At 47.4% G+C, this 12225-nt stretch overlaps 1 protein-coding gene across 6 annotated transcripts; it reads right to left on the reverse strand.

Annotated features, from left to right (window-relative positions):
- Window positions 1-65: 65 nt before the first annotated feature.
- Window positions 66-8593, reverse strand: LOC115319206. 6 transcript variants are annotated; one of them, XR_006076808.1, is made up of 6 exons: window positions 8241-8523; window positions 7630-7730; window positions 7289-7456; window positions 6940-7037; window positions 5084-5277; window positions 66-381 (listed from the first exon to the last, which is right to left on the reverse strand). XR_006076808.1 is itself a non-coding variant. In XM_040208243.3 (5 exons), exons 1-5 carry the CDS (start codon window positions 8329-8331, stop codon window positions 109-111), a joined length of 834 nt encoding a protein of 277 aa, XP_040064177.1. In that variant the 5' UTR covers window positions 8332-8549; the 3' UTR covers window positions 68-108. The 6 variants fall into 6 exon arrangements, 3 of the variants coding, with proteins under 3 accessions (XP_040064179.1, XP_040064177.1, XP_040064178.1); XM_040208243.3 differs by lacking the exon at window positions 6940-7037 and having other exon boundaries at window positions 68-381; window positions 7289-7463; window positions 8241-8549; XR_006076806.1 differs by having other exon boundaries at window positions 5084-7456; window positions 8241-8593.
- Window positions 8594-12225: the final 3632 nt, after the last annotated feature.

Below are 12225 nucleotides of genomic sequence, written 5' to 3' on the forward strand. Positions count from 1 at the left end.
AACCCTTCTTGCTGATAGCCTTTCCTTGCAAGCGTGAATGGTCAAAAGCCGATGCCATAATAGGCAGAAATACTGCGTAGATAGCACGCTTAGAGTGTCCAGAAAAAATTAATGGGGGATGTCTATCTTCTTTCCATAAACCTTTTCGGAGTTTACCCTTCCTGCACGTTTCACAGTAATCTGCGGCATGGATTCACCACACTGTTTTTGTGAAGTGTGGCAAAACGTATGCACCACCATAAGAAAAAAATATGACAATTTATTTAAGTACAACAGGAAGCCACGAGAGGGGAAGATGGCAAGATCCGATCCACCAAAAAGGACTGGGCCTAAGAGTGCAGTCTTGAAAGGCTTGGCCCATGAATCAGGACGATTTGAAACCTATGATGAATGCAGAGAACAAAGGGGTCGATCAGGTGAACAGTAACTAATATCTGACCCTAACATGCAGGGCAAGATCTGTTTTGTTTACCTAATATTTGTTATGCCACCAAAAACCAACGTTACTAAAACACTCAGCTAGGAAACTCAACCTTGGAACCTGGACTGCTGGCGTCCACCGAGACCAAACTAAATATGATAACAGTGCCACTCTTTAGCAACAAGTCAAAACATGAAAGTTGCCTTGCATAGCTACTCCAAGATGGCCCTGCGAGATGACACCAGTGGCCCTTCCGAGAATCTACGGAACCAGTCAGTGCAGCAGTGTAGTTCACGGAGTGGCCACCGCGGGAGAAACAGTGGCATTGCGATTGCATTTAGTTTGATTCTCTCATATGGATTGAAGCCACTTTTTCAAAGGAGGCTCCTATAGCAGTTTTCCAACCGGGTGTACTAGTCACGTTGTCAAAAACTTAATTTCTTCCTAACAAAAGCCGGCATAAGTCCATTTTTTTCTAAAAAAAGTTAACCTCGAAGGCTTCAGGGGGGGGCCGTCCCCCCCCCCCCTTCCCCCCCCCCCACACAGTTTCCCCTAAAATCTGCCAAGAAACTGAGGGAAAAGTGAGGACGAGAGCAGGTGTGGATGTCAGGACACCCGAGCTCTGGTTCGAATGATTAGTGGGTACACCTAAAGCTAGGTGCCTTTGTCTTTACTGCACTCGTCAAAGACGTTCGAATGCGAGAGCCCAAAGCTGGATACCGGCGTTCTGCATTCGAATGTGTTCGACAAGTGCAGCAGAAACAAAGGCTGCCTTTGTCTCCACTGCACTCGTCGAACGTATTGGGATGCAAATGCCAAAGGCCGCCCCCGGCGTTTGGCTCTCGCACTCGAACGTCTTTGACAAGTGCAGTGAAGACAAAAACACCTAGGTTTAGGTGCCTCTGCGTTCTGATGTCCCTGCACTCTCGTCTCCCCCTCTCCATCAATTTCTCGGCTCATAGAGTTCTGAAAGTTTAACACTGGCAGTGTGCGACAGTAGGCCAGCAGGATGGCATACTCTCCCCTACATGATACGGAATGAGCAGGATCCAAGACAGACAACTCCGGACGGAACGTCCGCAGTTTACAACTCTTTGGCGGCATGCGCTAACTAGCTATCATCATCGTCGTTTTTGACGTCACGGGTAGGGCACACTGGGACAGACTGCACAGATCTTGGAACCTTCGGCTCGACAGTCAGCGTTATGCGCTGTATCGCGCAGCAAAGCCCATTTCGCGCATTGTTTTTATTTGGTGAAGTTATACTTGAAACCGTGCCACGCGTAGTCATGCTAACAAACACTTTTGGCACTAAGGTGTCGAAATGCTGGGATGGTGATGTACTGTTCTCCACCCCAGTACAAAAAGATGGACGATTAAAATAGAATATCCAGCGCTTTACCCCACTACAACATCTAGCTAGCATGGCGAATAGGGTGTATTTATTTTATTATTATTCAGACAAAATAAAGCTGAGAAAGAAATGTCTCATTAAATTGAAAATAGGAAAGCGAAATTCGGGAATCTCTAACCTGTGTAGTAAACACTTCAGTGAAAGCGACTCCGTGTATCTTGGTGGTTCCGATGTGTTTTGTAAGTGCTGATTTCTTATTAGTCCCAAGTTGATTCATTTTTGGTCTTTTTAAACCAGTAAACAAACATTTCCTCAAAACAACTGGCATTGACGGTGGCTGGCTTCCAGAGTCGTCTCAATGAAATCCCTGCTTGTTCACTCGATCGATGTGAAGCATGCGAGACCCCCTCGCGACCGAAGCCTTAAATTTAGTAAGTCGGTGACAATTAGCATCCCAAAAAATTAGGTATACACCTGCTATGAATTCCTACCGTTTGTATGTTTAATTTTTCGGTCCCAATTGCGCATAATGTGTGATGCGCTTTTCAGCGAGCAATTTTACATTTGTAAACAATTCTTAGTAAAAATTGGATAGAACTAATTAATCGATCGCCTGAAATTGCCGCGATGTGACAAACTTCTTTGCCGCGTATTCGATGCGGGAGGAGCTAATCCGTCAGTTGCTGAAGAGCATTAGCTCGTCAGCAACTGCGGTGTCGGCGAAATAGCAGCGGGCGGTGTCGTCACGTGAAACGTCACATACCTTGGTAGTTGCCAACAGATGGGCTTGCAAAACGCTGTTTTCACCAACCAAAAAAAAAAAGAATCTAGTTGCTATTGTTATTATTTTTTGACCGAATGTAAACAGCAATGGCCGCGCTGATGCTTGTTGGAAACGCATGTGCCCAACTTGCCGGACGAGTGTACTGCTCCACTTTTCGTAATTCTGGGTTCCAAACTGGCTCATGTGACGAAAAAATGTTGCAGATCACATAGGGTTATTATAATGTACGCTAGAGGTTCAAGTGGCGCTAGTGTGCCGACGCAAGTTGAAGCAGACAGCAACCAGTCGAAAATTGACTTCCGGTAATGCATTTCTATGGGGAAAAAAAAAAAATGGTGCAAAAACGGCTTCGCACGTGTATTTATGTGCACTGTCGGACACTCTCAGCGCGAACACGACGTCGGCGCTTTCTAGCATCGCTGATATATGTGCCAAACGAACGAAGGTATCTGGAAATTAAGGGAGACGGCCAAACATACTGTCGAACCCGGTTATATCACACCCGTATTTCGAATTATTGTTTATATGAAACAGTCCAAACATCCCCTAGAAAATTGCATTGTTTTTCTGTATCGAATGCCCATAACTCCCATGGAGGGGACACTCGATGTAGGGAACAAAGACGAAGGCGGTTCTTCGCTTCTCCCTATAGGTCGGATTGCGCCGGCCGGGAGCACATAGCTCGGGTTGCGGGGCTGGCAGACCGCCAAGCCAGCATACGCGCACCCGGGAATGCGCACGCGGGGATGCGCAGCGAAAAAGCAATTGTATAAAAATTAAAAAAAGCAACCAATAAAAACAAAAGAAGTGGAGGATGGCAAAAGCAAGGGGAAGGGCACCTGCGCGCGTGGGGAGGGCAGGGAGTGCCCGCTGTTGGAACGGTCGCGTGCGCTCATTTTCCCAAACACCGCTGTCACTGTGTGACTCCTTACCCCCCCCCAAAAAAAAAAAAAGATTTTGTCAGGTGGAGTGTTTTGACAACAAGGGTTGAGCAATCACACTTTGAACGCCTTATGTTTGTTTACCCTTTCCTTTCCCCGTTATTGCTCCCGTTTCCGGCTTGAGCGGCGTCACCGTCAGGTCTCGACACCCCCCCCCCCCCCGAGGTCACATGACCAGACCTGGGGGGGTCACGTAAACCTCAGTTTACCTTTTTTTATACTTTATTCGCTATCAATTTTACTAACCACTTCGTTCTGTTTTCTTTTTAAATCTAATAAAAGTTACTCGCTATCATCAAAACTGTATTGTGTTGTTATTTTATTTTATGACATGCTTTTTAGAGAGTGACAGCATCTAGCGACATGGTGTCCGCCCATCTTGACCTAAAACAAAGTTCTGTGTCACTCAGGGAATTTCACAAAAGTACTCAGGGGAAACCTGAAAAACTCAGGGAATTTGAAAATGCCAACTTGGTAGACACATTGAATAACTCTATGGCAGATCACTACCTCAAACTTTCGTTAATGCGGGACTGCTTTTTAAAAACTCTTTGCTGTTGAGAGGGTGCAAATGCATTGAACCCTATGGACGTTCGCTGGGGCCGCCAGATTTCTTCGTTGCCGCGAGAATTTCGTTTTTGAAAGGTTCAACTGTATTAGCAAAATACGAATCTAAATTAATTTATCCCACCCAAAATAAATTCCATGGCTCCTTATTAAACACTGTGATTTTATCCAAGCCTCGGGTAAAAACAGTTTAGCTTTCTCGGCTCCCGATTGGACGCGTCGCAGGTTTCTGCCGGGCAAGCTTTGTCAACTAACGTCCCAACTCTTTAGCCCCGCACACATGGTGAGAGATATCTCGCAGTGGCTGATGTTCGTTCTGAACCTTTCTTTATCCACCGGTGTATTTGGACGTCTGTACGGCAACAAAATGACTGAAAACTTGCAAATTAAGCACAGGTTGTGGATTGCTTGCTTTATAGAATAGCAGACACACAATTCAAGCTCGTGTCCGATTTTGTTGCTCGTGGGACGTCATTTTTTTAGCAGAAATTCACTTTTTCTGCAGTTCTACTGTCCCGCATGGTGGACAAACCAGTCATCTGCTCTTGTTCCCTGCCTAAGTGATGCATGACGGGAGTGCATTCAGGTACACACTTAATTCTCAGGGTGCAGCGAGTGCATGCACGTGTGGAGTGCCGGCGGCGAAACAAACTCACTTCATGTTGCGAGTGGCTGTGCATGGGCACGAGTGCAGCGAAACAAACTCGCTATTAGTTTTCACATGTGGTCATGCACTGAGCACGAGCATGTAGCTTCGTCTTGCATCTTGTTCGCATGCAGAAGTTGCTTCGACGGCGTAGCAGAAATTACACTAGCCTTGACAATAAAGAACAGAGAGGCTTACGCCGAGCCTAGACACTGGTGCAAAAGACGGCCGAGCCAGAAAACCTAAGCCAAGTCGCCACAAAATTATGTTTCGAAATGGCTGAATAGGCAAGACTGAACTGCCACCAAACATGTTCTGTTGTAGAACACAAAAGTACATCCCCTGACACGAGCGTCCAAAATATACTTACAATGGCTAGCGACGCCTCATAAAGGTCATGCAGTGACCCTCTGCTTGGCCGATTAAGCCACACGCAGTGCCGTGCAGAGTACAGGACGACGCCCGTGAGCCAGCCGGTGCGGTGACTCCGGGCCTGCCCGTAGTGTTCCGCTGCTACCTTGGACAAGGCGAAAGCGAGCTCATCGATGCCATGATCCCCGGGACCTGTGGTGTATAACTATTATGATTAAAAGTCTTACAGTCGCCGACCAATGTCACTTAGTCAAATGAAAATGAAAGAAGCGAGATGTCTTCTTCCACATTTTGCTGTTCTCTATTTTTGTTCCTTTTACATCTCTAGTTGTAAGATCAATGTTGACCAAGTTCTTTTTTGTTATCAACTTGTTCGCATTAAAATCTAAAATTTTACATCAGGGTAGAGTTGTAAAACCAAGAGGGGCTCCCAACACACGCATGCAGCCCCCCCACCCCACTTCATGGGGGTTGTCCTACGCAAGTATGTAGCTGCGCTGTAGAGAAGCATGATACACATGATCTACACGGACTTTTAGCTGCATTCTTCCATGAATCTAATGTCCGCCTGGCCGTATAACTTATAACTGTCATAACTTTCACTTTTTCTTTGAAATCTGTAAATGTTAAAAAAGAAAACCTGTATAACCATAGCTAAAAAAAATCTGACACTTGAATTGCTAAAAACAGTTTGGGGACTTCCAAGAGCGATTATTGCATAAAACAGCTTGTCAATGGTCAGAGCCTAGCAAAGCTCAACCAGCATGGCACTGCCAACAGCGCTGATGTCACTTGCATGACACATCCACATGCCGTGCCAATCATACATGGAACGCATGAAAGCATGGCGGGCAGTCCATGCAGCGTTGACTGTTGGTGGCTGCGGAAGCTCGGCGCAGACACAGAAGCACCAAAGGCAGAGGATGGCACATGTTTTCTGTTGCAGCAATGTCCTTTTGCTCGGCACACCGCCAAAAAACATTTCGGATTGGCGTTCAACATTTCTAATGGTAATCGTCTTATCTGTATGTACTTGGCCGAAAGAACCGTGAGGACATTGAGAAAATCGTGTTCCGCAGTCAATTTACCTGCCCTTCGTAGTACACTATGTACTGGCGCGTGACGTTGCTCTGTGTTCCTAGTATTATATTTCTCTTTTTTAGATGGCTGCAAAAGACGAGGACAAAGACATTACAGCAGCACTGCCAATAGTTTCTCCATGTTGAGTGCTGAATTCCTGTGAAGCAGGATACGTTTCTCAAACCTTGCTGGCGCCATGGCCACAAAACGAACAAGTGATATCAATGCATGCCTTTTATATGGTCGGTGACAACTCAAGAAGGTAGGGGAAGAAAAAGGAAGGTGGGAGAGGACGAGATGGATGCAGCGCCGGCGAAGGGAGAGGGTTTGACCAGCATTGTGCCCGCTTCCTCCTCTCCCACCTTCTTTTCCCTGACCCTACCTCCTTAACCTACAACATAGTTCAAATCAAACTGCAAAATTTCTTCGAGGCTCGAGAGTGAAAGCAGCTTGTCAGGATGTATTTTGTGTGAATACCATTTAGCTGAAGTACATTGTTTTTGTGGACTCAAGGTACGTGGCTAAAAAGTCAATGCCAGATGCCAGGGATCTTTGTGAGAAAAAGAACACTTAAAAGATATCCTCGGCCGCAGTTGGCTCTTTGAGTCACATATTTGACGATAGGTATTGTTAACACATATTTATGTGAACACCAGGATGCTGTTTTGATGGTAACATACTAAATGGTGATAAAAAAAAAAAAAAAAACAAAGCTGGGAGTAGAAGCACATTATCTACCTTTCCCTACCAAAGAACAATGAAACGATTAGTCACCTGCTCAGGACTTTGGTCGTCTGCTTAGTTGTGGGCGACGCCTCTGCGAGCATCAACGACAGCCCCCATTCTAGCGTGCAGAGAGCCATACAGTGCTTCTGTAAAGGATGCCTTCACCATCAGACTTTTAACAGAGCGGTCACTCCTTTTTTTTTCTGCGCACCGAACGAAAGGACGGTACAGTAGCAGACGACGCCAGCGTGCACGGCTGCTGGCGTCACTGCGTGTGCTCCAAGCTTCCGCGGGTGCTTGCGGTCCTCGCTGCATGGAGCACTGGCTACGCACTCGCGTGCTCCCTTCAAGATTGGACTGCTCAGTGCACCGCTAGGAAAAGCAGTACAAAACATACCGCGACGATGCATCAGGGGCATGCACTGGTCCCCTGAAGTGTGCTTCGAACCATGTGCAGTGCAGGGTGCAGCACAGCATCCGCGTGAGTCAGCCGCGGCAGTGATTCGGGGCTCGTAGTGTTCTGCGGCTGCCTTGAAAAAGTGAGGGCCAGCTCTTCGCACCTCCTCTGAAAAATGTTTTACAACAGAGAGGTCAGTTATCTCCCTGCCTCTCATTGCCTTTCTGCTGTCCTGTCCTTTGTTCGAGAGCAATCGCTGCTATATTGTGTCTCAGCACGATCACCTTAGTCATACAAAGGAACGTGCAGATAAAGATCATTATTATTAAAGCACGTTTTACCTTCACATTCAAACTTCGGGCCTCCTGCTTTCTCCTCGCGTGTGGCGGCAAGCGTCTGGTGAGGCTACCATGCTTCGAGACGATCCTCGCGTGGTTCAGACCTGCGTTAGATTTTTTTTTTTTTTAATTACGCCCTGGCAGCTTGTTTAAGCGCCTCTCGGCGTGTTCCCGCGTAGACAGTGACAGGCGAAGCATCAGATTCTACGCTTGCTTCGTTGGGCCTTCCTGTCTCGTTGAAAAACTGGATCGAAGTCTGTGTCGATGGCATGCAATCATTGCTATAGCGACTTATTGAGCACTTGCGGTCATACGGAAGCTTCCAAAATTGTGAGCGCGCTCCTAAGCCTTTGCGGAGGGCTCTGCTAGCCGTCACGTCCGCATGTTCTACCGAACGATTTCGGGCGAGCGGTTGGTAAAGGCAGCTCAAGAAACAAGTCGACACGTTGAGCGCACGAAACCCAATTCAAATCCGCTTGGATGGCATCAGCATTCAGCACCGACCGACCATTCCCGCCATTTCTGGTAGCGCCTTTGTTCCCGGACGCACCGGACTAAATTATGTCAAACGACTCCAAACGGAACTGAAGCACTAAAGTGCGGTGAACACTCACCTTTATGAATACCTCCTGTTCTTGGTGTTCTTGGAGATGTACGAGAGGTATTTGGCGGCTCTGGCGGTTCGCGATCGACGCCGGCACTCATCCGGCGAAGCTGAGTGCATACATTGTTTTTGTTGTCAACGGCTGCCACTGCGCACGGTCAACCTCGTTCCACTCGAGAACTTGAGCTGCTTCAGCTGGTTATCGACGGTTAATACGTCGCCACCCAACACCTGAACGTAGAACGAAAACAAAAACATTGCCCCCGCGGCCGAGGGCGCCAAGGCGGAACAGAACGGAACCGTACGAGCCAAAATTAAAAAATCAAGCAAGGAAAAAAAAAAAAAAAAAAAGTAAAAACAAACAAAAACAAGAAAAGTACCTTTTTATATATTTTCACTTTAAAACGTTATCTAAAAATCAACAAAATAACAAAACCGGAAGTGACGTCATTTTTTTTCAGCCAATCGGCGTTTCCAGTTTTACTGCCCCGAAACGCTTGTGTGAGCACGAGTGCCGTGAAACGAACTCGCTATTAGACAGGACGGCCCGTGACAGTAAAGCGGGCAGCGCACCCTGTGTCACGAGGAGTGAAATGGTACGATTGTGTCGTTGACGCGGCGAACAGTGACGGCCACCCTGGAGGAGTCAGTCAGTCGAAAGCAGGGGGGGGAAGGAGAGAAAGGGAACGCGGCGCAAAGCGGAGGCTGCCATATTAAAACCGCGTACGTTGCCAGCATAGGTTTTGCAGCGGAGAAGGTGCTGCCATATACGGCGGACTGAGTTTTACTTTCTTTTTCGTTTTGGAACGAGAATGTATTGTTGTGTTACATAAGTCCTCCTGCATACAGACAATGAAGTTTAATTATATTTGTCTTGTTTACTTGGTTTGAAACCCTAGAAACGGGTTTTTGACGACTTATCGCTTTCATCATTTTGGAGTACGCAAGGCAGTTATCTCGCTGTTCTGGTTTCGGTCACGAAAGCAAGGCAAAACGCTCGTAGTTCCCGCCCTCAATACACGTTGGACACCTTCCACACTTTGACACCGGATAACTGTATGAACAAGGATTTACATTTACTTCAGAGGTAACTTTCGCCGTTTCTTCACCGTCGAGCAGCCGGATCAGCTGGCGGCAAGCCGCGGATGAATGGCTTGAGCATCAACAGCCTAGAGCCACTACAACAGCCCAAGTGCACTCAGTGCCGATGCGGGCGACGCGGGCTTCTGTCAACCCAGCGGCGGACCCAAGAGCGGGGCGATGGGGACGCCCCCGCTTCCCCCCCCCCCCTCTGCCCCCTTCTCGAAGGGCGATTTGACATGGGTGGATCCCCCGAAGTAACACCAACTACCGGCCTGCGAGGTGGTAGGAGGCTCGGTACTCAAGGACGAAAGTTCGAAATAGGGTAGGCCGCACCCTAGCAGGCACACTCTACTCTGAACTTGGAGAACCACTCCGTCGCTTCAACCGAGACTGAAGTCCGCGGCGGCGGTATCAAAGCACGGCTTAGAACCATAAGTCCGCGCAGCGGCGCACATCTAGGGGCCGTCGGTGCACTGTGGTTCTGCGGCGGTTAAAACAAAACGCGCAACCCGAGTTCTGTCTATCTTGCTTTAGATTTTCCCTCCCCAAAGAAAAAAAAACAAAAAACGGAGTTCTGGATCCGCCTTTGGGTCAACCGGTAGCCCAGCACAATCCGTGAACGTTCCAGCTCTTCGCCATGACACGGTGTTGCAGAAAGCAGGGTAAAATACAACTACACGGACCACCGAATCAAATGCACTGTTATCGTAAATATTGGCTTGTGATTGCGCCTTTGTAGATCATCTTATTCGTTTTGCTGGAGAGACGCAACCGACGGGCGTAACAAAATCGTTTGTGTATTCCACATACCTCGCAAAAGCACTTACCCAGTCACCTTGCGAAAAGCTTGAAACACGGAGTCCGCGCCGCCCTGACTTACCAGTCTTTTACCTACTTTAGAGCAGTTTGTACCTGCTAGTAGGCATGTCTACTGAAACTGCAACTCGAAACTAGGGGCAATGCCAGAGAGAAAAGAGACAAAGTTGGGAAAGCATGCTCGCTCTCTCCAATTTCTGAACTCTCAAGCGATTCTACCATAATAAATTCCCCATCACCTTTCCAAAATAAAGAAAAAACATGCATCCGCAGGCAGGAGGAAACGTTGCCCTAATTTATTCACACCACATGACGAGCGCAACAAACTCACACGAGATTTACAAGAAAATATCGGTGGTGACTTAAGTTTCCCTAAAATTCTGTATGACCGGTCGTTTGCTGGACCGAATCATCTACTCAGGCGGTGTGCGTCGCTGTGCAAACGCCAACAGCACGAAGCATAAAAACGGCAGGTCTTGGACAACAATCCGGAGTCCATTGTTGAATTGAAACGACGTAATTTTGTTGAAAACGCCCGCAGCTTTTTACTCACGGTATGCGTCGAGAATCTTCCACATTTTGAAACGGAACGAAGGAAGATTTACTTTTAAAAGCGCTCACTGCGTCCTCCCGGACCAGCTGGACCGGATCAGCTGACGACGACGGGACTGAAACCGCTGAATTTCAACCCCACAATAACCAATTTGCGCTTCGTGTTAGTATGGGCTTCTACCTCCAAGCACCGCACCACACACCACGAACGTTTCAACTCTTTGCCGCCCATCGCCGTGTTGCACCGGTTGCACCAAACAGAACGAGATCGCCGAAGTCAACGGAGCGCTGTCGTGAACCTTGGCTTGTGGCTGCGCACTCGTGGACCCTGTGACTCCCTTCGCTTTCAAAGCACACACGACGATTACGAATGATACTTTCCGTCTTCCGGGATCATCAAGGGGCACTTCTCCGGTCACGTCTTCGCTACATGTGCTCGAAAACCGCGTCAAACGTGGTCGAACCGCAGCTGCCGAAGCAATACCGGCGCCATGTTGAACGTGCGTTGTTGCTAGATTCTCTCCGACCAAACAAAAACAACGAAAGCAAACCGGCTCTAGCTTCCAGCGTACATCGGCGTTGCGCCGTGGCCAGATTTTCTTCGTCAGCTCTAACTTAAAGATGACGTACAGATGCAGCAACACTGGTATCAAGTTTTAATATGGCGGCCCCCACGGAGCGCCGTAAATTCTGAGGAGGGTGCATTGGAAGCGGCGGCACCTTCCCCCCCCTGGTCGAAAGCAAAGGAACTGTTGCCTGGGAGGATGAGGACACCACGGCCTTGCAATATCGACGGCCAACAACAGTTTAGCCGGCCAAAACAACGCCGCGTGCGCGCTAAAACCGGCGGCGCGGGACAAACATCCCAAAGACGCACACACGAAGATGGACCGGTTTGGTTAGGGATGTGGGGAAATTTTGAAACCAGTCATTCGTGCAAGCGTGAAACAATACCGCGTATTTGCCCAAGCTTCGAGCGCCCTATCCTTGAAACGGCCGTGCTTTATCTTTCACCGCGGAGATCCGATAGCACCGAAAGGTTATCTTTTTTGGGAACAGCAAAGCCCGGAGAGTAACATTAAAAACGAGCGTACGTCTTAATATATGACAGCGCATAGCTAGTCATGCTAGTTTACAGTGAAAGTTTTAGAAATCTAAAAAATACAACGTCTATACCTCTTCGATATTGAAGGTCTACTCGGCCTGCTGATTGGATTAGATGTGTTTCTTGTGGTTTCCCGCTCTTATCAAAACATAAATAACTATTTAATACCACAAAATGTGTTTATATTTGATTACAAAACGCATAAAAAAATTCAAAAAAATCTTTTTGCACGGGTCACTATGTCTGACTTGGGTCTTGCAAAACGAAGACGTCTTTTTCCGATATTGAGGCTTAAATATAAAACATAAAAACAAAATACACACTTTCTAGACTTTCTTTTTCAGTAGGCAACTATCATTTCTACATTTTAACAAAAATAAAAAAAAGAAAAAAAATGTTTTTTTTTTTTTAGGAAATCGATTTCAAAAATGGTACTTTT

This window comes from Ixodes scapularis, unplaced genomic scaffold (assembly GCF_016920785.2).
Source record: "Ixodes scapularis isolate PalLabHiFi unplaced genomic scaffold, ASM1692078v2 PGA_scaffold10__122_contigs__length_95168666, whole genome shotgun sequence".
Lineage (NCBI taxonomy): Eukaryota > Metazoa > Arthropoda > Arachnida > Ixodida > Ixodidae > Ixodes > Ixodes scapularis.

Excerpts from the sequence above, each read along its gene's own strand:
- LOC115319206 (XM_040208243.3), bottom strand. The coding sequence starts at position 8,331 with ATGAGTGCCGGCGTCGATCGCGAACCGCCAGAGCCGCCAAATACCTCT. Across the intron at positions 7,464-7,629 it reads CCCGAAGTTTGAATGTGAAG|TTTTCAGAGGAGGTGCGAAG; the intron begins GTAAAACGTGCT and ends GTTGTAAAACAT. Across the intron at positions 382-5,083 it reads ATGAGGCGTCGCTAGCCATT|GTTTCAAATCGTCCTGATTC; the intron begins GTAAGTATATTT and ends CATTCATCATAG.